At 40.1% G+C, this 20,810-nt stretch overlaps 2 protein-coding genes and 2 non-coding genes across 5 annotated transcripts in view; 1 reads left to right on the top strand and 3 right to left on the bottom strand.

Moving 5' to 3' along the window:
- Cmklr2 (chemerin chemokine-like receptor 2) overlaps positions 1-16,244 on the top strand; it is a 38,827-nt gene extending 22,583 nt beyond the window's left edge. For both annotated transcript variants that reach the window (XM_074071544.1, XM_074071543.1), the window contains exon 3: positions 13,496-16,244. In XM_074071544.1, the coding sequence (XP_073927645.1) occupies positions 13,523-14,590 (1,068 nt within the window). In that variant the 5' untranslated portion in view covers positions 13,496-13,522 and the 3' untranslated portion in view covers positions 14,591-16,244. The remainder of the gene's footprint in view (positions 1-13,495) is intronic.
- A 1,509-nt stretch (positions 16,245-17,753) lies between these two features.
- Positions 17,754-20,739, bottom strand: Eef1b2 (eukaryotic translation elongation factor 1 beta 2). Its single transcript, XM_020181143.2, has 7 exons — positions 20,638-20,739; positions 20,263-20,363; positions 19,592-19,714; positions 18,877-19,003; positions 18,537-18,603; positions 18,033-18,158; positions 17,754-17,940 (listed from the first exon to the last, which is right to left on the bottom strand). Exons 2-7 carry the CDS (start codon positions 20,340-20,342, stop codon positions 17,786-17,788), a joined length of 678 nt encoding a protein of 225 aa, XP_020036732.1. The 5' UTR covers positions 20,343-20,363; positions 20,638-20,739; the 3' UTR covers positions 17,754-17,785.
- On the bottom strand, positions 18,272-18,406 carry LOC141422922 (small nucleolar RNA SNORA41). The gene has a single exon (XR_012447617.1). It is a non-coding gene; the product is annotated as a small nucleolar RNA SNORA41 (small nucleolar RNA).
- LOC141422910 (small nucleolar RNA SNORD51) lies at positions 18,690-18,768 on the bottom strand. Its single transcript, XR_012447611.1, has one exon. It is a non-coding gene; the product is annotated as a small nucleolar RNA SNORD51 (small nucleolar RNA).
- Positions 20,740-20,810: the final 71 nt, after the last annotated feature.

The following is a 20,810-nucleotide window of genomic DNA, read 5'->3' as shown; positions in this document are numbered from 1 at the left end:
AATAAAAATTCCCAGTACAACAATAAAAACAATATTTTTAAAAAAGTTTTTTCCCCTTTTTGATTTTCTTCTCTCATCTGTGTCCTGTACCTCAAGTGTTGTCCAGGACCTAAATGTCTACCACTTTAAAGCACCCTTGACCATAGAAGGCCAAGAAGACCTGTTGCTCAAAGACACGCATTGAGCAAAAGTCATCCAGTAGGTTCTTATGAGGTCTGAGTCACCAAAAGAGGATAAAGGGGCATTTAGGATCAGAAGGCTATCGGTTTGAAGCCAGCCTAGGCAAACAATTCGCAAGACCTTATCTTGGACAAAAAAAAATCACAAAAAAGGGCTGGCAGAGTGGCTCAAGGTGTAGGCTCTGAGTTCAAATCCCAGTACCACCAAAAAAAAGCACCTCTTCAGTAGGGCTGGTAGAGTGACTCAAGATCGGGGCCCTCAATAGGAGAAAGGGACCAGGAACTAGAGAAAATGTTAGTTTGAGAAGAACTAATTTAGAAGGTAACACACATGCACAGGAAATCAATGCAAGTCAACTCCCTGTATAGCTATCCTTATCTCAACTAGCAAAAACCCTTGGTCCTTCCTATTATTGCTTATACTCTCTCTTCAACAAAATCAGAGATAAGGGCAAAATAGTTTCTACCTGGTAACGAGGGGATGGGGGGGGAGGGAGGGGGTGGGGGGGTGGGGAAGCGGGGAGAAATGACCAAAACATTGTATGCATGTATGAATAAAAGAAAAAAATAAGATCGGGGCCCTGAGTTCAACCCCAGTACTGCAAAGAATGAATAAATAAATAAAATAAAGCACCCTTGTGGACCAGTGACTTCTATTTCTCTTTTGTTGTTTTTGTTTTTTGTTTTTTCTTGATCAATGACTTCTCCAGTATCCCCATCCTGAGGCTATGGAGCTTTGTGAACTCCTGTCCCAGAGCAGTGCCTGTTTGTTTTGTTGGTTGGTAGACTCTGTACTCAATTTTGAACAGATACAAGTTCTTGCCTCTCTAAACCAAATTTTTCCTATTACAACATTTTTATCCCTAGTTCGAAGATCAGAACCACTCAAAATAAATATCTTTTTCCTCATCTTCAAGTTTCTGAAAATAACTATCAAACTCCTTAAGCCTTCCTTTCTCACTAGTTTTTTTCAAATTTCAGTTCTCCTCCATCACTATCTTGAGTCTGTCCTTTTGCACTGCTTCAATTTTCCAATAACTCCTTCCTTCCTTCCTTCCTTTTTTTTTTCCTTTGTCCATCGCTTGTGTTTTTATTTTTATTAGCATATGTTAATTATACAAAGGGGTTTTATTGTGATATTTCCAACCATACATACAATGTCCTTTGATCAAATTCAATCCCTTTATTACTTTATCCTCCCTCCCCCTTTTATTTACTTATTTATCTATCTATCTATTTATTTATTTATTTATTAGTGCTGGGGACCAAACTCAGAGCCTTGCACTTGCCAGGCAAGCGCTATTCCACTGAGTTAAATCCCCACCCCCTCTTTTAACCAATTCCACCCACCCACTCCCCCACCCCATACTGGGATTTGAACTCAGGGCCTTGCACTTGCTAGGTAGGCCCTCTACCTAGCAATTCACCAGCCCTTAAAACAATTTTTAATAGTTTTTATTATTCTTTTTTCATACATGTATATGAAGTTCTTTGATCACATTCACTCTCTCCTTTCACTTTCCCCTCTCCCACTTGTTCCCCTGACACAAATGGTCCCCATTTTACTCTCATGTTATTCATTCCCTCCTACTGCCCCCCTTCCACCTCCTCTGGTCTTTTCAAGGTCTGTTATTCAGAACTTAGCAAACTAGTCCTGATATAAATTGGGCATGGTGAAGTGGAATGCTGCAGTGGCTGGCTTCCTCTTCATTACCATAAAATAATTAAAAGTATTTACAATGAATGTCTCCTAGCCATCATGTTAATGAATATGGCATCCAAACTGCTTGACTGTAAACAATGGGCAAGTTTTCCAACTCATGCTTTATTTTGTCTTTTACTTTTACATTTTATTCCTGTCTCCCAGGGGGAAAAAAAAAGGCAAAAGTATGTCCAAGCATAATCTTGTATGAATGACAGGAGGTTTTAGAATTGTTGTTCTTTCTGCCCACTCCCTTTTTGCTGCAGTATTGAAACAGAATTACTGTTGCTCTCAAGATGAGTATCCTTTCTACTCCCTTCATCAAGTTCGCTTTTTCCCTCTCTGGATGATGAACAATATTGTTTTGTCAAGTGATTTCAACCTCAATATATCCTGCAGTTTTGCTGACTATTGTGTCTTTTCCTTTAGGAGAAATAGCCTTCTCTTTCTTTAAGACAGGAAATGTCTTGATGTAAATTAAAATAATATAGGGGTTGCCAATTCAGTTTCCCCCACAAACACCTGATATTCCCCCTGGACTTCTATAAATGTCATTGACAATGTGTGACCAAGAACCAAAATATCTTTAGTGACAAGTAGTGATAAAATAGAAAGCAGAGGTATAGCCAGGAAAACTCCCACTGTATGCTTCTAGCGTCTCTGAAAACTTATCTCCACTGCAAAGATTCTGATCATAGTTAAAAGATTCTAGACCCAGGCAAGCCTATCATATTCAGCCATCTTCTTTTAAATTTTTTATTTTTATAATTTTGCAGGGTTGGGGATCAAACACAGGACCTTGTACATGTTAGGCAAATGCTCTACCACTGAGCTACATCCTCAGCCTCTGTTTTGCCTTTTAAGAATTTTTAAAACCATGGGTAGTATCTATTTGTGAGTTTATTTATTTATTTAGGTACTGGTGTTTGTATTCAGGGCCTAATGCTTCTTAGGCAGCACTTTACCACTTGAGTCACTCCACTAGCTCTATGAGAAGTTTTATAATCTGTTAGCTACCCTGCTATGACCCTTACTTCCAAGATTAGTTCTTCATTGACCAGGAGATAATAAAAAGGATTAAAACTTTAGCTTTAACTATTTATATGGATGAACATAGCTGCAACTGCAGTTTTCCAGTAGGTATTCAGAAACATGTCCAGCAAAAATAAGGTTTCAGAAGTCCTGTGCCATCGAGGTTTCAAACTTCAGTGCTGATGTTCTTTCTGGTAAATAGTCCTTGTGAGGCTGGGGTGTAGCTCAGTGGTAGAGCAATTGCCTAGCATGCAGAAGGTGGTAGGTTTGATCCCCAGCACTGCAAAAAAATAAAAAGAAAACAAAAAGTTTAAAAAATAAAAAGTAGCCATGCACCAGTTGCTCATCCCTGTAATCCTACATACCTGAGAGTCTGAGATCAGGAAAATCGCAATTCCGGGCCAACTGAGGCAGGGAGATCATGAGACCTTCATCTCAACCAATAGCTGAGCATAGAGGCACACATCTGTCACCCAGCAACTGTGGGAACCTTAAATTAGGTGAACTGAAGTCCAGGCTGACCTGGGCAAAAAGCAAGATCCTATCTTCAAAATAATCAAAGCACAAAGGGCTGGAGGTGTGGCTCAAGCAGTTAGAGTGCCTGCCTCACAAGCACAAAGTTCTGAATTCAAACCCCAGTACTGCAAAAGATAAAATAAAATAAAGAAGTTACTTGTATACATAGAAATCCCTTTCCAAGAAAATGCTGGTTTGGGGAGCTCTCTAAGAAGACAATCTCTCTGTAAGAGGAAGAAGGCTTTGAAATACTTCAGTACTGATGGGGTAATTCTTTTCCAGACTCTAACTAAAATTTGCAGAGAAGTGAGATAAATACCTAAGCCATAGCTTTTAAACAAAGATGAATAGTAGCTTTTTTAAAAAGTAAAAAGAAAAATACAGTGCTGTACAGTTTTTCTCATTGCTCAGCCAAATATAGGGATAAATATATTTTGGGGTTAGATATAGAAGTCCCCAACTCAGGTGGCAGGACTATAACAATGTGTGAACTTCATACAGATTCAAGATTTTTAAAAAGCTGAAACACTCAAAACAAAATATATTTTAAAATCTCAACTTAAAATCTTACCCGTCTCTTAAAGTGACTCACACAAATCCTGCTCTCTACCTTTTTCTCTATTTTCTACCATTTTGAGTCCTAAGTTAGTAAAATGATCGATGCACTGAGCATGTTTTGTGTGTCAGGCACTGAACTGACCACAGTTTGAGGATTACTTCATGTGATCATCACAACATATTTACGAAACTCTTCCCATTTTACAAGTGAGAAAACTGAGGTTTCCAAGTAGCAGGTGATTTGTCCAAGATCCCACAGCCAGGAAGAGGTATGACTATGATTTGGAAGTAGGCTCTCTGATTCCAGAACTCATAGATACTATATTGCCTGGTATTTAGATTTTACCTGTGTCCTAGTTATCTTAAAGACTTGAAAAGAAAATTAAGAGTAAAAGTTTCTCCCTGATCCACGGCAATTAACAGAGCCACAAGACTGTACACGTTGGGACACCAGTTTCTGGGTGGAGCACTGAAATAACTGGTATATAAGTAGGCATTGACATTCCTAATATGATCTGCTTTCTCTTTCTCAAACTGTCTCAGTGCAGGATGGGAGTTAGATACACAGGTCAGCTTGCAGCTTCCTTTTAAGAGGAGAACTTAATCCCAGCTTAGTGAAAATAGATATCATTTTACTTCCATTTGATTTAATTGTATTTTTTTAATAAAAGAAAAACCTCTGTCTCCCAAGTTACTAGCTTTGAAGCTGAATAAAACATTTGCCTGCCTAGAATTAGCTAGCTTTTTTGTCCAGGGTAGATTTTCAGTACCAACTCAATACAAATGTTACTGTGAAGGTTATTCTCAGTTCATTTACTAAATCAACGTCTTTCAAGTATGTCTCCCTTGTCTCTAACTTCTACTGTGTCCATTCCATTTTTATATTTCAGAATAATCACCTTACTTCCATTCAAATCTTTATAGTTCATCTCCCAATCTGCTCCCAGATGATTTTGACAAAAAACAAAGATTCAGTCATGTCACTCCCTGCTACAAACATTTTTACTTGCTTCCTACTGGCCATGGAATAAAATCCAAACCTTGAAGCATGACATTCAAAAGCCTTTATCATTAGAACACTCCCTTTTGTGTTGTCTATTTTCTAGCCAAACCAAAATAATTCCATTCCTTGTGATATGCCAAAGAATACTTTCATTTGTCTTAATGTCTGGTGTTAAGCAATAAATGTCATGGGAACTACAAAGAGGCAAAATGTTTCTCTATTAAAGGGTGGGTGGGCTCTGCCAAGGCTTAACATCATCGCTATTGTGTCACCTTCCAATCAGCAGAAGCTGTCAATATCACCACCCAGCCTTCAGTTTCAATTTAAGCCACTTTTGTTGAGTTACCATATGGGAGGCCTTGGATTTAGTCAAAATTGGAAGAAAAAAAATAAGCTTCCTTTGCCCCCTTGGGAAAATAAACAGGTATCTTCTAAAACATTGCTGGGCCTCAAGATCTTCCAAGCAGAGATTGTTCATCCAAAGGGCAGCAAAATACTCTATTGGCGCCAAACATCTTGAGCACATTCTAGGGTGTGGTATATGGTTTATGTCTGAAAATTAGTGGAGAACACTGAGCAGTGTCCTAAATTCCTTCCCTGAAACATACACACACATACACACATGCTTTTCCAAAAATCTTTCTTCTCTAAAAAAAGAGCCCTTGAAAAATAGTTTGCTGACCATATGTATTTGCTGGATCATGGATATGTGGTTATCACCAGAGTTTCTGTCTCGTGTCAATGGACTCTTTTTCTATTCATTCCTGTTATCCAATCAAAAACCAAATACAGCTGGGAGCCAGTGGCTCATGACTATAATTCTAGCTGCTCAAGAGGCAGAAATCAGGAATATGGCAGTCTGAAGGCAGCCCCGGCAAATAGTTCCTAACACCTAAAATAAAAGGCTTGGCAGAGTGACTCAAGTTGGTAGAGTGCCTGCCTTGCAAGCATGAGGCCCTGACTTCAAAATCCAGTGCTGCCAAAACAAAACAAAACAAAACAAAAAAAAAACGCCTAATACATGTCCCTCCAAAGGCCCCATGGTTTTAACAAGAGAAACATTCAGCTCTTGAGTTTCTTTTTATCAGGGTACATAGGGAGCTCTACACTGGCAATCCATGTAGACAAAGGTCAAGAGCATCAATTCTTTCTCTGTCAAAGTAGGTTAAAGCCTAACCTCCCTTTGAGACTGTTGGGTACACATTTTTGCAATGGTCCATGAAAACCCATTTAATTCAACGTTATGGAACTAAATTAAATCTCTCTGTATTCACCAAATGTTCTGCCAGAAGGAATCTTTGTGTTTTGTCAAGGTAGATGAACAAAATGTTTCCCTCTGTAGCCAATCCTTGTCTAAAAGTTTACTGATAACACATTTCTACCAGATGTCCTTCCCCCAAATTATCTGGATTTTATAGACTATTTGTCACTACACTTTCTGCCAGAACTCTTGTAGTAAAATTTATCTGCTCAGAAAAGAGTTTCAGCTTTACCAGCTATTAAGTCTAAGTAGCTCATAAACCAAATTTGTTTAATTCAATAAATACTTTTGTGCTCCAGAACCATACTGCTTGAGTTTCTGGATAAATTTAACCCAGCACTGTGCTACCTTGGGCCCTCAGAGCGGCTGAATGCCTGAAGTAAACATACCCTTTGCATTCTCAGGAAACAAACCACTGACTTCATGGACGGTCTGTGAACTTGGCTCCACACCAAGCATTCTCCATACATTTCTAATAGATTTGGGTGGGCCTATATATACCCATGTCCACAGTGTAGCCTGGCAGTTGTTTGGGTGACTACTCGAAAGATTTTATGATTACGAGTTCTGTATTAGGCTTTATATCAGTCAGAATTCTTTATTTGCCTTTCAGCAGCACATATGGTTTAAGACAAATACAGTAGCAATTTCCTATTTTCAGTCAGGTCGAAAAGCCTCATCCTGGCATTGTTATTATGCTCTTCCAAAATGGAGAAAACTGACATCTCAATGGAAAGTCACTGCCAGCCAAGACCACTTGACCCTGCCTGCTTAATAAATGACCAGGTTTCCTTTAAACTTGAGCTTAAAAGACATAATGTCTGCCAACCATCCATCTTCATTTCTGTTTACTGTCCAACATGGTTCCTTTCTACTGCCCAGACATCCCTCCAGTGCATCTCTGAGTCTTCACTCATACCTCCTACCCCCTCTTAAAAATATGTATCTGCATATATGTGCATATGTATGTATATATTATTATCTCTACTGCTACTTGGTTAAATTGAGGAAAAATCTTTTCTGTTTTCTTTCTGTATCTCTTTTCCTCTTATCCCATCAAAAATAAGTAAGTAAGTATAACACAATGTGATTGATTATACAGTATAAAAAGGTTTTTATTGTTTTGTTGTTTGGGGTCTTGCTATGCTGCCCAGGCTTGCCTTGAACTCTTGGATTTAAGCCATCCTTTGGCCTCAGCATCCCGAGTAGTTAGGACTACAGGCATATGTCACACATGCCACTGTGTCTGGCCCAATTTTTGTTTTGTTTTGTTTTGTTTTGCAGCACTGAGGTTTAAACTCGGGGCCTCACACTTGCAAGGCAGGTGTTTTACCACTTGAGCCACTCCACCGCCCCTATTTTTTTATTTTTATTTTTCTGTGGTACTGGAGGTCAAACCCAGGGCCTCACACATGGTAGGCAAGGACTCTACAATTCAACTATACCTTCAGGCTCCAATTTTTTATTTTTTCTTTTTCTAACCCCCAATTGATTTACTGATTTATTTTTTGGGGGGGAGGGTGGTACTGGGGTTTGAACTCAGGGCTTTGCACTTGCTAGGCAGGTGCTCAACTGCTTGAGCCACACCTCCAGTTCATTTTGTCTGATTATTTTGGAGATGAGGTCTCGAGAACTATTTTCCTGGGCTAGCCTCAAAACATGATCCTCCCAATCTCAGCTTCCCAAGTATCTAGGATTATAGACATTGGGATCTGAACTCGGGACTTCATGCTTACCAGGCAGGCACTCTTAATGCTTGAGTCACTGTGCCAGCCCTCTAGCCCCCAATTTTTGATAGTTTAAAAAGACATACCTATAGACCCTTCAATTTGGTAGAAATTCTTAAGTTGGGAAGTTTTCTTTATAAACCACATTTTACTTTGAAGCTGCAAATATTACTTTGAGATTGCATTATCACATACTTCATTTGCAATTGCTTCTATGTGCATAGTCTTCACTTTTTAAACAATTTTATTTCTTTCTGTACACAAGGCACAGTGTTAGTTAACATTGTAAATTCAATTGCTAACAGCATCCTGGAAAGTGTAGTGAATAAATGATTTGGAACTGGTGGTGACAAGACAAACAAGCAAGCACATATACACCTTGTCTAAAGAGGAATTCAAATTCTGCCTTAGAAAATGTAGGTCCAGATAAAACAAAGTATCAAGAGAAGCTAAAAATTGGAATCTTTTTGTGACCCTTCCAGTGTTTAAATGTCAGCATCTAGGACTAGGGGCATGACTCTAGTGCTAGAGCACTTGCCTAGCAAGCACAAAGCCTGGAGTTCAAACCCTAGTCTCTAGACATTGTCAAATATCCCGAGAAGCAAAGTTTCTCTTGATTGAGAACGAATGCTGTAGAATTTGGGGATGATAAGGGATGAGAATTGGCATCAAAGTAATGTCTCATGGTGCAGTATGTGACTAGTCTAACCAGGGTAGGAACACAGGAGTATGGAGCCTGGGAGATAGCAAACTAGCAGAGTCACAGAAATGTGCTAACAGAGACATAATTCTCCAGAGGACTGGAAAGGACCAACAGTATAGCAGTCCAAAACCAGAGCCCAGGAAAAGGACTAGCATCAACTAGTCCCCTTGGGTAACCATTTACCCAAGTTAAAGAACAAAACGGGACCATGGGTCAGGATGTCTGCCAAGTTATACTTTAAACTAGGAACATGATTGAGTTCAAGTTTAGGGAAGAGCATGGTTTACAGGCAAGAATCCAGCTGTGAAAAATATAGCAATGATGAGGCAGGGTCAGTCTTCTAAGCAGGATGGCAGGAAGTAGGATAAGGGTCATGTACCAGGGGGCTTATTGTTTCATCTGAAAGTCCAGGAGCTTTGTCACAGCTGCAGAAAATACCTGAGGCCCCAGGTGCTGATTCATTATTTTTGTTGCTTACCAGTCAGGGTCTTCCTCAATAACTCTAGTGGAAACTTGGGAAAGTCAAGGACTTATCCACTGCAGTTTTTTGCTTCTATTTTTTCTCCTTGTTAACTTTTTTGCCCTACTCTAGATGTACTGACAGATGTCCTTCCTGTTTCTGGAGTAGAAGGAGGAAGAGGGGGAGGGAGGAGGAGGAGGAAGAGAAGGAGGAGGAGGAGGAGGAGGAGGGGGGGGAGGCTGCTGTAGGGCCTTTGTACTAGCTTTACCTTCTGTGTGGAATGCTCTTCAAGCCTTTGCACTTCTCAACAGTCCTCTATTTCCTGTTCCCTTTATCTATTTTTTTTCATTTTTCACAGCACTTGCCACTTTTTAACACAATGTAATTTACTATTTTATTATGTTGATTTTTTCTTATCTCTGTTAGAATCTAAAATCTGAGAAGAAATAGTTGTCTTACTTAGTGAAGAATCCCAATCAGCCATAATAGTGCCAGACACCTGTAGGCACTTACTAAATACTTGCTGAAATGAATGAGTGATTAGAATTCAGAAATGGGACTACTGGAGAGGCTCAAGTGGTGGAGTGCCTGCTAACAAGTATGAGGCCCTGAGTTAAAAACCCTAATACCACACACACACACAAAAAAGCCAGAATTCAGAAATTTTACTGGGTGTGGTGGTATGTACCTATAATCCCAGCACTCAGGAGATCTGGAGTTTACAGCCAGCCTAGTGATCTGTCTCAAAAAACAACAAGAGGGAGGGGGCAGGGGGCAAGGGGAAGAAATGGCACAAACAATGTATGCACATATGAATAAATGAATAAAGAAAAAAAAACAACAAAAGAGAAAAAAATCAGAAATGGTGGTCATCTCTGGGTTAGTGTGATGAGTTGGATGGTGACTCTCCCTCTCTCCAAAGAGTATGTTGAAATTTTAATCTCCTAAAAGGGGGAAATTTGGACCCAGAGACAATATCATCACACATGAAGAGTGTCATGTGAAGATGAAGGCATAGACTAGGAGACGCATGTGCAAGGGAAGAAATGTCAACCTGCCATGGAACCACAAGAAGCCTGGCAAGAGGCATGAAACAGATTCTCCCTTACAGCCCTCAGGATGAAGCTACCTTACCTTCATACTTCTAACCTCCAGACTGTCAGACAATGGTTCTGTTATTTTATGCCACAAGGTCGCATATTTTACGGTGCTTTGTTACCTAGGAAACAGATAATCTCTAGATATTTGGGTAACTCTAAGCAAGGTTTGGAAACTTAATTAGATTTGGAGGAACCTGGCAGCATAAAGCAATATACAAACGGTACAGTGATTAAATAAGAATATGCCCTCAAAGGTTAACCGTGACTGCTCATGGATTTGTAGGCTAGTTGCTGAATTCTGCCTTCTCTTTTCTTATTCACTACCACACAAAAACATCTGCTCCAAGTCATAGGAGCGTTTCTATCTTGTATTTTTCCTGAAGAATTCTTGTCCTCTTTGAAGCTTTTTCTCCAACCCTGAATGGGTCCTGCATTCAAATCTATTCATCTGCTTTCTAGAATAGGAACCTCTCTGGATTCTGTTTGGGGAATTCTGTTCAGAAAGGTTACTCATCCTCAAGGTACTCCCCCTACCATACCCCAAGAGAATCAGAAGGGGTGGTTGGTATCCTTGGACAGATGCTATTATGTTCACACTCTCCCAGCAGGGACAGTAATGACGCTGCAAGGAAGCTCCTGACTTTTGGCAAAGGGAGTTATTAGGTTATAGAGGGTTTTCCATGGACTTTTCTTTGTTTGGGAATGAGTTTCCTTCTACTCACAGTTTAGGGTTTTGTAAGGTGATTCAGACAACTTGGCCAATTTGACTGCACAACTGCTAATAGCCTAAAAGAACAAGTCCTTAGGAACAAGGAGGATAAGGGTGTTTTAGTATGCCAACAGAGAGCCAAAACAGGAAAGTATGAGACTAAGCTGGAAAAGATTTAATACTGGAGAGGAACAGCTACTGAAAGGAATAAGAGAGTTGTGTGAGATCCCAGACCTGAAAGAACAAGCAGCAAAGAGAATGCAGCTGGGTGTGGTGGTACACGCCAATAATCCCCAGTATTTGGTTGCTGAGGCAGAAGGATTGCAAATTTGAGGCCAGTTTGGGTTACATGCCAAGACCTTGTCTCAAAAATGAAAGAAAAAAGAAAACAAGCAAACCTAACAAAACAACAGCAACAAAAACCACCAGCCAATTCTTGCTTGCTGGAGTAAGCAGGACATATGAAGGAAAGGATTTGATGTGAAAGAGTCACAAAGACCCTGGGGATAGAACTGTGGGGTGAGGTTACAGAGATTCTGGCAGCAACATTGACTTGGGTCAACTCACAAACTCTCTCCTGAAGCTTTACAATTATCTTTGGTTCTGGGCTAGTGGAGTGGCTCAAGTGGTAGAGTGCCTGCCTACCAAGCTTGAGGTCCTGAGTTCAAACCTCAGTACTTCAAACAAAACAATACAATTATCTTTGGTTTTAAACAGGATTCATAGCAGAGCCAATCATTGTGAAGCATGTACTAATCACCTCTGATATATTAAGACTTATACGAGGTGCTGTGGGGTGCAGAGATGAAACACAGTAGCCCCAACAAAGTTAACAGTCTGGTAGGGAAAAATTAAAAACAAATCAATGACAATGTAGTGTATTAAGTGCTATAAGGGAAGTATGACAGACGAGGGGCTCTGGGTCCAACAGATCTGAGTTTAGATTACAATTGCAGCTTGTATGACCTTGGGCCGGTCACTATCCTTCTCTGAGCTTCAGGATCTTTTCTTATAATTGAGATGACAGTAATACTTACCTCTTGTTTAAGATTCTTATGAGGACCAAATGAGATCATATATGCATGGTGGATAGTAAATTCCCAATAATATTATTACTTACACAAATTTTAACTAATACAACGATCTGCAGGATAGTAATACCAAAAAATGGTTCCAAGAAGAGGTGGCATTTTTAGTTGAATATTGGAAAATGAAAAGAAGTTGGATGGGTCAGGGAGGAAGCTATTAAATTGCTTTCATTCTTAGTTATGCACTGCCAGATTCCTCAAAAGATTTTAGGTGAGATAACGAACCCAGAGATAGTTGAGTCCGAATGCCTGTGAGCAACGCAGTGTGTTTTGACTTCTTCATTCCAACTTCACCATAATCCCAAATCTTATTACTTATTTGCCCACTTATCATTGTAGCTCCATGAAGTGAATATAGCTATTAATCTTTTTCACTTGATTAAATATTACAGATAGAAATAACATAAAACAGAATTGAAGAAGCTGGATTGCATCCATTAAACTTTGTTTTGATTAAAAAATTGACATTGAAATCTTCTTAATCCAGGAAAATTTGCCTTGGTAAGACAAAAAATGGGGATGAGCAAAAAGAAAGCATTTTTGTAGAAATAATAATAATAAAATTTGGTATGGACCAAAAAAAAAAAAAAAAAAACCCTAAAACTAACAATCTTTGTCATAATTATTATAGAAAAGAATCCAGTCAGGCGCCCCCTGGTGGCTCATGCCTATAAATCTCAGGAGGCAGAGATTGGAAACCAACCTGGGCAAATAGTTCACTATCTATCTATCTAGAAAATACCCAATGCAAAAAAGGGCTGGCAGAGTGGGTCAAGTGGTAGAGTGCCTGTCTAGCAAGTACAAGGCCCTAAGTTCAAGCCCCAGTATTGCAAAAAATAAAAAAAGTCATAGAAATTAGTCATAATTAAATTTACATCAAAAGTCATCCACATTGATATAATTTTTATTAACATACCTCCATTCAAAAACATAGAATCAAAACATTCTTGAATGTAAAATAGTGGGTCAAAATCATTAGTGCTTACCTATAACATCCAGATGGATGGATCTAGAAAACAGTTGAAGCTCTCTGCCTAGCACTTAAGAAGTCAGGGGTACAAATACAGATTATACAGATTTGGAACTCATGACTGTGTTAGTATCAATCTTTTTTTTTTTCATCTGCTATAAAATAATGTATAGTATGAACCTAATAAATGCTTGTTGAAAGTCAGCTATACATGCATTATGAACAGAGGATTTACACCAGCAGAGTCAATCATTTTAACTTTACAATTAGTGAATACACAAATGAACTTTCATAGCTTTGAGAGTAATCAGTGACATTGAGGCCTGCCTTTTCAACATCATTAGGATAATCACAAGTCCTACCAAAAAATATATACCGTATCTGGTTCATAAGATGAAATGTTTTTTTAACTCTTTATGTTCCTTATCATTCATTAAACTTTAATTCTTCAAAATTTTTTTCTTTCCTTTTAAATTTGCTTCTATAGATCTCATCTTTCTCTACCTACCAAGTCATGGAAGATCTAAAGGAAACGTTGTATGAAGAATTTGAGAACTACTCCTATCCCCTGGAATATTATTCTCTGGAATCTGATTTGGAGGAGAAAGTCTACCTAGGTGTTGTTCACTGGGTCTCCCTGGTGTTATGTGGCTTAGCGTTTGTTCTGGGAATTCCAGGAAATGCCATTGTCATTTGGTTCACAGGATTTAAGTGGAAGAAGACAGTTACCACTGTCTGGTTCCTCAATCTGGCCATTGCGGATTTCATTTTTGTTCTCTTCCTGCCCCTGTACATCTCCTATGTGGCCATGAATTTCCACTGGCCCTTTGGCATTTGGTTGTGCAAGGCCAATTCCTTCATTGCCCAGTTGAACATGTTTTCTAGTGTTTTCTTCCTGACAGTGATCAGCCTGGACCGCTATATCCACTTGATCCATCCTGTCTTGTCTCATCGGTATCGAACTCTGAGGAACTCCCTGGTTGTTGTTTTATTTGTCTGGCTTTTAGCTTCTCTAATTGGTGGTCCTGCCCTATACTTCCGGGACACTCTGGAGCTCAATAACCACACTCTTTGCTATAACAATTTCCACGAGCATGATCCTGACCTCACTTTGATGAGGCACCATGTTCTGACCTGGGTGAAATTTATCATCGGCTACCTCTTCCCTTTGCTAACGATGAGTATTTGCTACCTGTGTCTCATCTTCAAGGTGAATAAGAGAAGCATACTGATTTCCAGTAAGCATTTCTGGACAATCCTGGTTGTGGTCATGGCCTTTTTGATTTGCTGGACTCCTTATCACCTGTTTAGCATTTGGGAGCTCACCATTCACCATAGTAGCTACTTTCTCCCGGTGCTGCAGGCCGGACTCCCCCTCTCTACTGGTTTGGCATTCCTTAATAGTTGCTTGAACCCCATCCTTTATGTCCTAATTAGTAAAAAGTTCCAAGCTCGCTTCAGGGCCTCTGTTGCTGAGATACTAAAGCATACACTGTGTGAAGTAAGCTGTTCTGGCACAGTCAGTGAACAGCTCAGAAACTCTGAAACCAAAAATCTGTCTCTCCTGGAAACAGCTCAGTGAGTATTACTCTTCCAAGAATCTGTGTAAGGTTTTTGTGTGAGTCCCCTGACAAATGTTTCCAGATTTAAATTTGGTTCTAAGATTTGGAACTGACCATACTCTTTATTTTTGGTCAACTTATTGGCCTCACATTTTTGTGTGGAATGAGCTGCACATTTTTCTCCCTGGCAGGTTAAATACTCTGTGTCATTCTTACTGCCCTCTACTGGCTTTCTTGACACTGACAACCTGCACATTTCTTCCATAAGTTTAGGGTGGGTCTGTCATACTGAATACTGCTAAGCAAAGATTTTATTCAGCAAAATATGAACTTGATCGAACAAATCCTTTGCTTCCCCCTGTGGGGTTTGAACTCTGGGCTTCATGCTTGCAAAGCAGGCACTGTACCACTTGAGTCCAAACAAATCCTCTTTTATAACACAAAGTTTACCACAGCAGATCAATCATCACTGTTGAAGCAATAGCAGGGTTTTGTTTTTGAGACAAGGTCTTGTTATGTAGCCCAACTGGCCTTGAAATAGCGATCCCCCTGCCTCAGCCTCCCGACTGCTGGGAGTACAAACACATGCCACCATACCTGGTTAATCTTAACTTTTTAAAAATCTTAATATAAATATATAACTAGAGCCAGTCACAATAGTTCACACCTATAATTCCAACTTTGTGGGAGGCATAGACAGGAGAATCATGGTTCAAGGCCAACCTGGGCAAAAACTAGAGACCCTATCAGAAAAAATAACTAAAGGCAAAAACAGGCTAGGGGTGTGGATCAGATGGTAGAGTGCCTGCCCTGTAAATATAAGGTCCTGAGTCCAAACCCCAATACTGTCCAAAAAAAAAAAAAAAAAACCAAAACAAACCCACATATATGTATGTATATATGTATATATATGGGTATATGTACATACATAACTTTGTGTTAAAATGTATTTGCTTAAATTCATTTTAATTTTGCAGAAGTAACCTGTTATTTTCTTAAAATGCATGTATACTCAATAAATGACATCGCTATATACCTTTATGAATTAAATAGCTGGTTTATACTAAGTTTATAACTTCAATTCGTTAATTGATGCTTAGTAAGCTGCCCCAAAACTTAGTTGCTCAAAACAGTAAGTTAGTAATGTCACAATTCTGAGGACACAGAAAGGAAGTTTCTCTCTGTTTCCCTGTCAGGAGCCTCACGGGAATATGAGGATACAAACAGCTGAGACTTGGAGTAGCTGGGGGGCTGGCTGAGCAGCTCCTGCCCTGTCCTCCTTCCCATGAATTTATTCCAAAATGGCCCTTCAGTGTGGCTCAGAGATCAAGGTGGACATTTCTAATCCTCTAAAAGGCTTGAATGGCACAGTATTACATCCATCCCACTCTATTGGCCAAAGCAGGCCTAGGCCAGCTCAGGTTCAAGGGGAAAGGACATAGAACCCCACCTCTTGATGGCAAGTCAAGAAACTTGTGTCCATCTTTAGTCCTCTATACAATTAAGTGCATTTTTGGAAAATTCTGGGTATGTATGATTATAGATGGTGAACAGGCTGGCCCAATCTCAGTATTTCATAAAGAGAATGCATGGACAACAGATGTATTTCTACCTTGTGTTCCTGTTTATACAGACACCAGTAAAGACTAATAAAGTATACCTTTACACCAGTGATCCCTGCAGTATTTTGTCATTTTCAGTATCCCAAGCTCTCTGGTTCTCCAGAAAACAAAGTGCTGCCCTCTGCTGGCTCTCATGAAAATTCCCCTTTTAGGTAAGGTCTGTTGGACTAAAAATATTGCTTAGTGAAGGTTTTATTCAATGGTATATGCATCTGATTAAGCAAATCCTTACGTAAAGTTTTCCAGACTTAAGGTAATCACAACATAAAACCACTGATCATTGTCTGATTGAATGTAAAAATTGATCCAAATCATTTAAACAAGGAAACCTTTACATTCTCAAACTCCATCTGTAAACATTACTGTCAAAAATACACACATACACATATATATCAAGTTACTCATACCTCAGATTATTGAGATGCAGCGTGAGGGCTGGGGATATTGTCAGTGGTAGAGTGCTTATGTGGCAGTACAAGGCCCAGCACCACCAAAAAACAAAAGTAGCTGTTGCCAGTATTTGACTTATCATCCTAACCTGTCCCAGTATTTTTTAACTGCAGCACCAAGTTCAGATTTCCAAATCCAACTGAAATAACCCACACCTAAGCACATGTTCCTTTACTACAAAGTGAAGTTTCAAGGAAAGCCTGGAAAAGTTACATGTATGTGCCTCCTAGAACATGGTGCTAACTCCAGATCACATTCCCAACAACTAACAAGTTCTTCAGGCAGTGTAGCAATGTCTCCCAAGTCTGGAATCCTAGCTCCTTGGGGAAGGCAGGTATCTGGAGGGCTGTTGTTCATTCAAAGCCAGGCCAGGCAACAAAAGAGAACCCCTATCTCAAAAATACTCTACAATAAAGGGCTGATGGAGTGGCTCAAGTGATAGAGCACCTGTCTAAGGGCTGAGTTCAATCCCCAGTAGCACCAAAAAAAAAAAAAACCCATAAAAACTTCTTCCTTTACAGCATAAGACATTATTTAAAATCGGCAATGTTTATTAAGTAGTTATAATTCATACAAATTCTGGGAAGCCATCCCTGATTTCCCTCTGGGCTAGGTGTTCTTGGGCACTGTTGCATATCTGGTATTTCCAAACACTTAACATAATCTTTAAGTGAGGTCTGTTAATTTTTTAGTCAACTAATCCCAAATTGCTGAAGGCATCACTAATGAGGACAGAACCTCACAACTGCTGATTGGCTCAAGTGGTAGAGTACTTCCCTGAGTTCAAACCCCATTACACCAAAAACAAAATAGCAAAGAATGTCAAATCAATTATATAGCCACTCAATTCCTTTCCTCTGAACAAAAAGAAATATATACAGCATCCCTGATTTAAGACTCTAGAACCAAGAGTCAGCTGGGATACCAGTGGCTCAGGCATGCAATCCTAGCTATTTAGGTTAAGATCAGGGTTCAAGGCCAGTCAAGGCAAAATAACTAGAACAAAATGAACTGGAGGTGTGGTTCAAGCATTATGTGTGCTCTGCAAGCTCAGAAACCCTGAGTTCAAACCCCAGTCCCACAAAAAAAAAAAAGAAAAAAACCCCAAGAATCATCTTTCAAGCTTTTATTTCAGGATAGATTTTAGATCTTGTTAAAAGCAGCCACGTCCATGGACTGCACATAGTCCTCAAAAGCAGTGATCTGTTCCTCCAGCATATCTGTTCCAACTTTATCATCTTCAACTACACACTGTATTTGAAGTTTTTTAATTCCATACCCCACTGGAACCAGCTTAGCTAAAAAGAGCAGCAACAACAAAAAATGTTAGAAAAGTTTGTTAATGAGCAAATTACAAATTCCAATTTCAAAATGCAAAGGCTAAACTCACAAGATCCCCAGACTAAGCCATCTGCTTGAATGCTTCTGACGCACTCCTCTAGTTTTGCCATATCTGTCTCATCATCCCAGGGTTTCACATCTAGTAAGATGGAAGACTTGGCAACAAGTGCAGGTTCTAGAAGAGTAAGAAACAGCATTAGTCATTTGTATGTATTTTTTCACCTAGTCCAAATCAACTCATTTTGAAATATATCATCTCCTCAGCCAAACCAAACTTCAGAATATATCTTGTGTCTGTCATTCACATGCCCACTTTCCATTTAGTTAAGAAAGAGGCTTTTAATTGTATGACAGTTTCTTTTCCCACAGAGGAATGCCACAACTGCTACCATTAAGAACAGCTGCAGACCAGTAGCTGTGGAAATTTTATACAGAAGAACCTTCATGGACAGTTTTCAAACTACTGATCCATTCAGTGAACATGGATATTACTTTGGGGTGGAGCATTGAAACAAATGAAGAGGAAACAAACACTAATTACAAAAGGACTTACTTTTGGCTTTCTTTGACTCATACTGTGCAAGGCGTTCTTCCCTTAGCTTCTTTGCTTCTTCGCTTTCCTGTATGGAAAAATTTTTAACATATTTCACAAAGCTGTCATTGTCCCTCTGCTTGAAATTGGTGATGGGGTCATCACAAAAATGACCAGCTTTGTCAGAAAAAAGCAAATCCATCACGAGCTCAGCCGAAAGATGGTGATTTGATTTTATTCATCATATAACCAGTGAGAATTTTTTAAAGGAAGACAATTGAGTGAAGCCAGGATTCAAATCCCAGTAATTTGGCTATAGCATCTATGCTTATACACTATGTCAATTTACCAAAATTCATACCTCCTCATCATCAGACCCAAAGAGATCAATGTCGTCGTCATCTTTGCTATCTGCAGCTCCACTTCCTGTGGTGTCTCCCACATTGACAGGGCCATACTTGCCCAAAGATTTCTTCACACCTGGCAGGCTTGCAAAAACAAATTAAATATGACCAGTATTTAGGTTGGTGTATAATACTAGAGCACTTGTTTTCATCACTATCCTAGATCCCTTTTGTAGTAGTTATTTACCCTTTTAACACAATCCCAGGTAAACAAGTCTATTATGTCCAACTCCTTACCCAACAAACATTAGTACCATGTGAGATGTTACATTCAATACTCACTATGATTTACTCTTTCAGTATCAACATCTCTGTTTGAGATCTCATTAAGTATGCTCAGTTCCATTCTTAGTGAACTGCAGTCCACTTCCCCAAACATCCACCCTTGTTGACAGTTTCAGAAGAATGGCCAAGGACTGAATGACTGAGCCACCCTCTCACCCCAGCGGTGGCCCCCCCAGGTCAGGGGAAAAGATGAACTGCTGTTGTCCATGTTCTACCTGTTCTGTGAAAAAATGGAGGACTTCAGTCTCTTGGCCTTCTAAAGTCACAAAGAAATTTACAATATCCCAACAAAGCTAAAGTTGCCTGAATCCAATTTTGTCGTGTGAAAATCTTGATTTAGCTTAGAAAGCACTCTTATTCTTCAGGTATTTTCAAAGATACATTTACCTGGCCTTTTCCTTTTCATAAGACTTTATATGATTATACCAACGCAGAGCATGACACAAGTCAGCAGGTGGTGGGCCAGAGACTGCTTCAAATACTGCCACATCTGCTTGTGATGGCACATACCTGCCGTGATTAAAAGAAAAAAAAAAATTACACACACCCTTGAAATAAAGACACAAATGCCATCAAATAAATGACAAACCCTATATTCACCAAACTAATTAGTGGGAACTCGTCTGTTCATCACCGAGCTACCTAAGCTGCTATAATAGTTCTTCACTAGAAGCTGCTGAAGATTAGAGACCATTTGTTTGGGGTGCGGGGCTATCTCAAGGAATGCCCTCCACTTCGGACGTCTCAAATTTGCCATCTTAGGCTCGCAGAATGGCTCAACAGGTAGAGCGCCTGCATAGCAATGTGTGAGGCTCTGAGTTCAAACCCCAGTGCCACAGAAAAAAAAAAAAAAAAAAGACTGCAATCTCCAAGGTAACTAAGTTAACATTTACTAACCGGGCAAAGACGCGGAAAGACCTGGCTGAACCCAGCAGGTGGAAACCATGCATACTTCACCGCTCCAACCCTCGCAGCTCGGCCTCCTCCCTCCCGCGCCAGCGGCGGCTGCGCCACGTGGCCCCGGCCGCAGGAGCTTCCTCGCCGCCCAGGCCACTCACCCCTCGATGTAGCTCTTATCCGCCAGGTAATCATTGAGCACCTGGAGGCCGGCGGGGCTTTTCAGGTCTCCGAAACCCATTGCTTCGGCTGGATCCGGGAGCTGGGAAAAAGCAAAGGGAAAGAGCGCCACAAGCCTGCGCCTAGAGCTAAGAGAGGGAAAAAAGAGGCCAAAGCGCCCGGAAAATTCCTTATATAGAGACGGAGGCGTTTCCCTCCGCTGCACCGGCTGAAGGTTAAAGGTCAAAGTACGCTACTAGTCTCATTCTTCTACATAAAAACTCAAGAGTTCTGAACTAAGTGGCTCACAAATTGCCCTCGGGACTTTACATGTATTTGGAAATAAATTAATGAAGGAACATTTCTTAAATTCCTACCTCCGCAAATTCCGAAAATTAAGGGAACCGCCCCTTGAAGGGCCGGAGATGACCGAAAGACTCGGCCTCCGAGGCTCAGTCACTTCCGGCGGAACTGCAGGTCCAAGCCCTAGTTCCCGCCTCTTCCCGCCTTCTCCCCGCCCCCTGTCGGGCTGACGGAAATCGCCGAAGTC

Source organism: Castor canadensis, chromosome 4 (assembly GCF_047511655.1).
Source record: "Castor canadensis chromosome 4, mCasCan1.hap1v2, whole genome shotgun sequence".
NCBI classification, from domain to species: domain Eukaryota; kingdom Metazoa; phylum Chordata; class Mammalia; order Rodentia; family Castoridae; genus Castor; species Castor canadensis.
The sequence above is the reverse complement of the archived record's forward strand: the minus strand, read 5'-3'. Positions and strand labels throughout refer to the sequence as shown.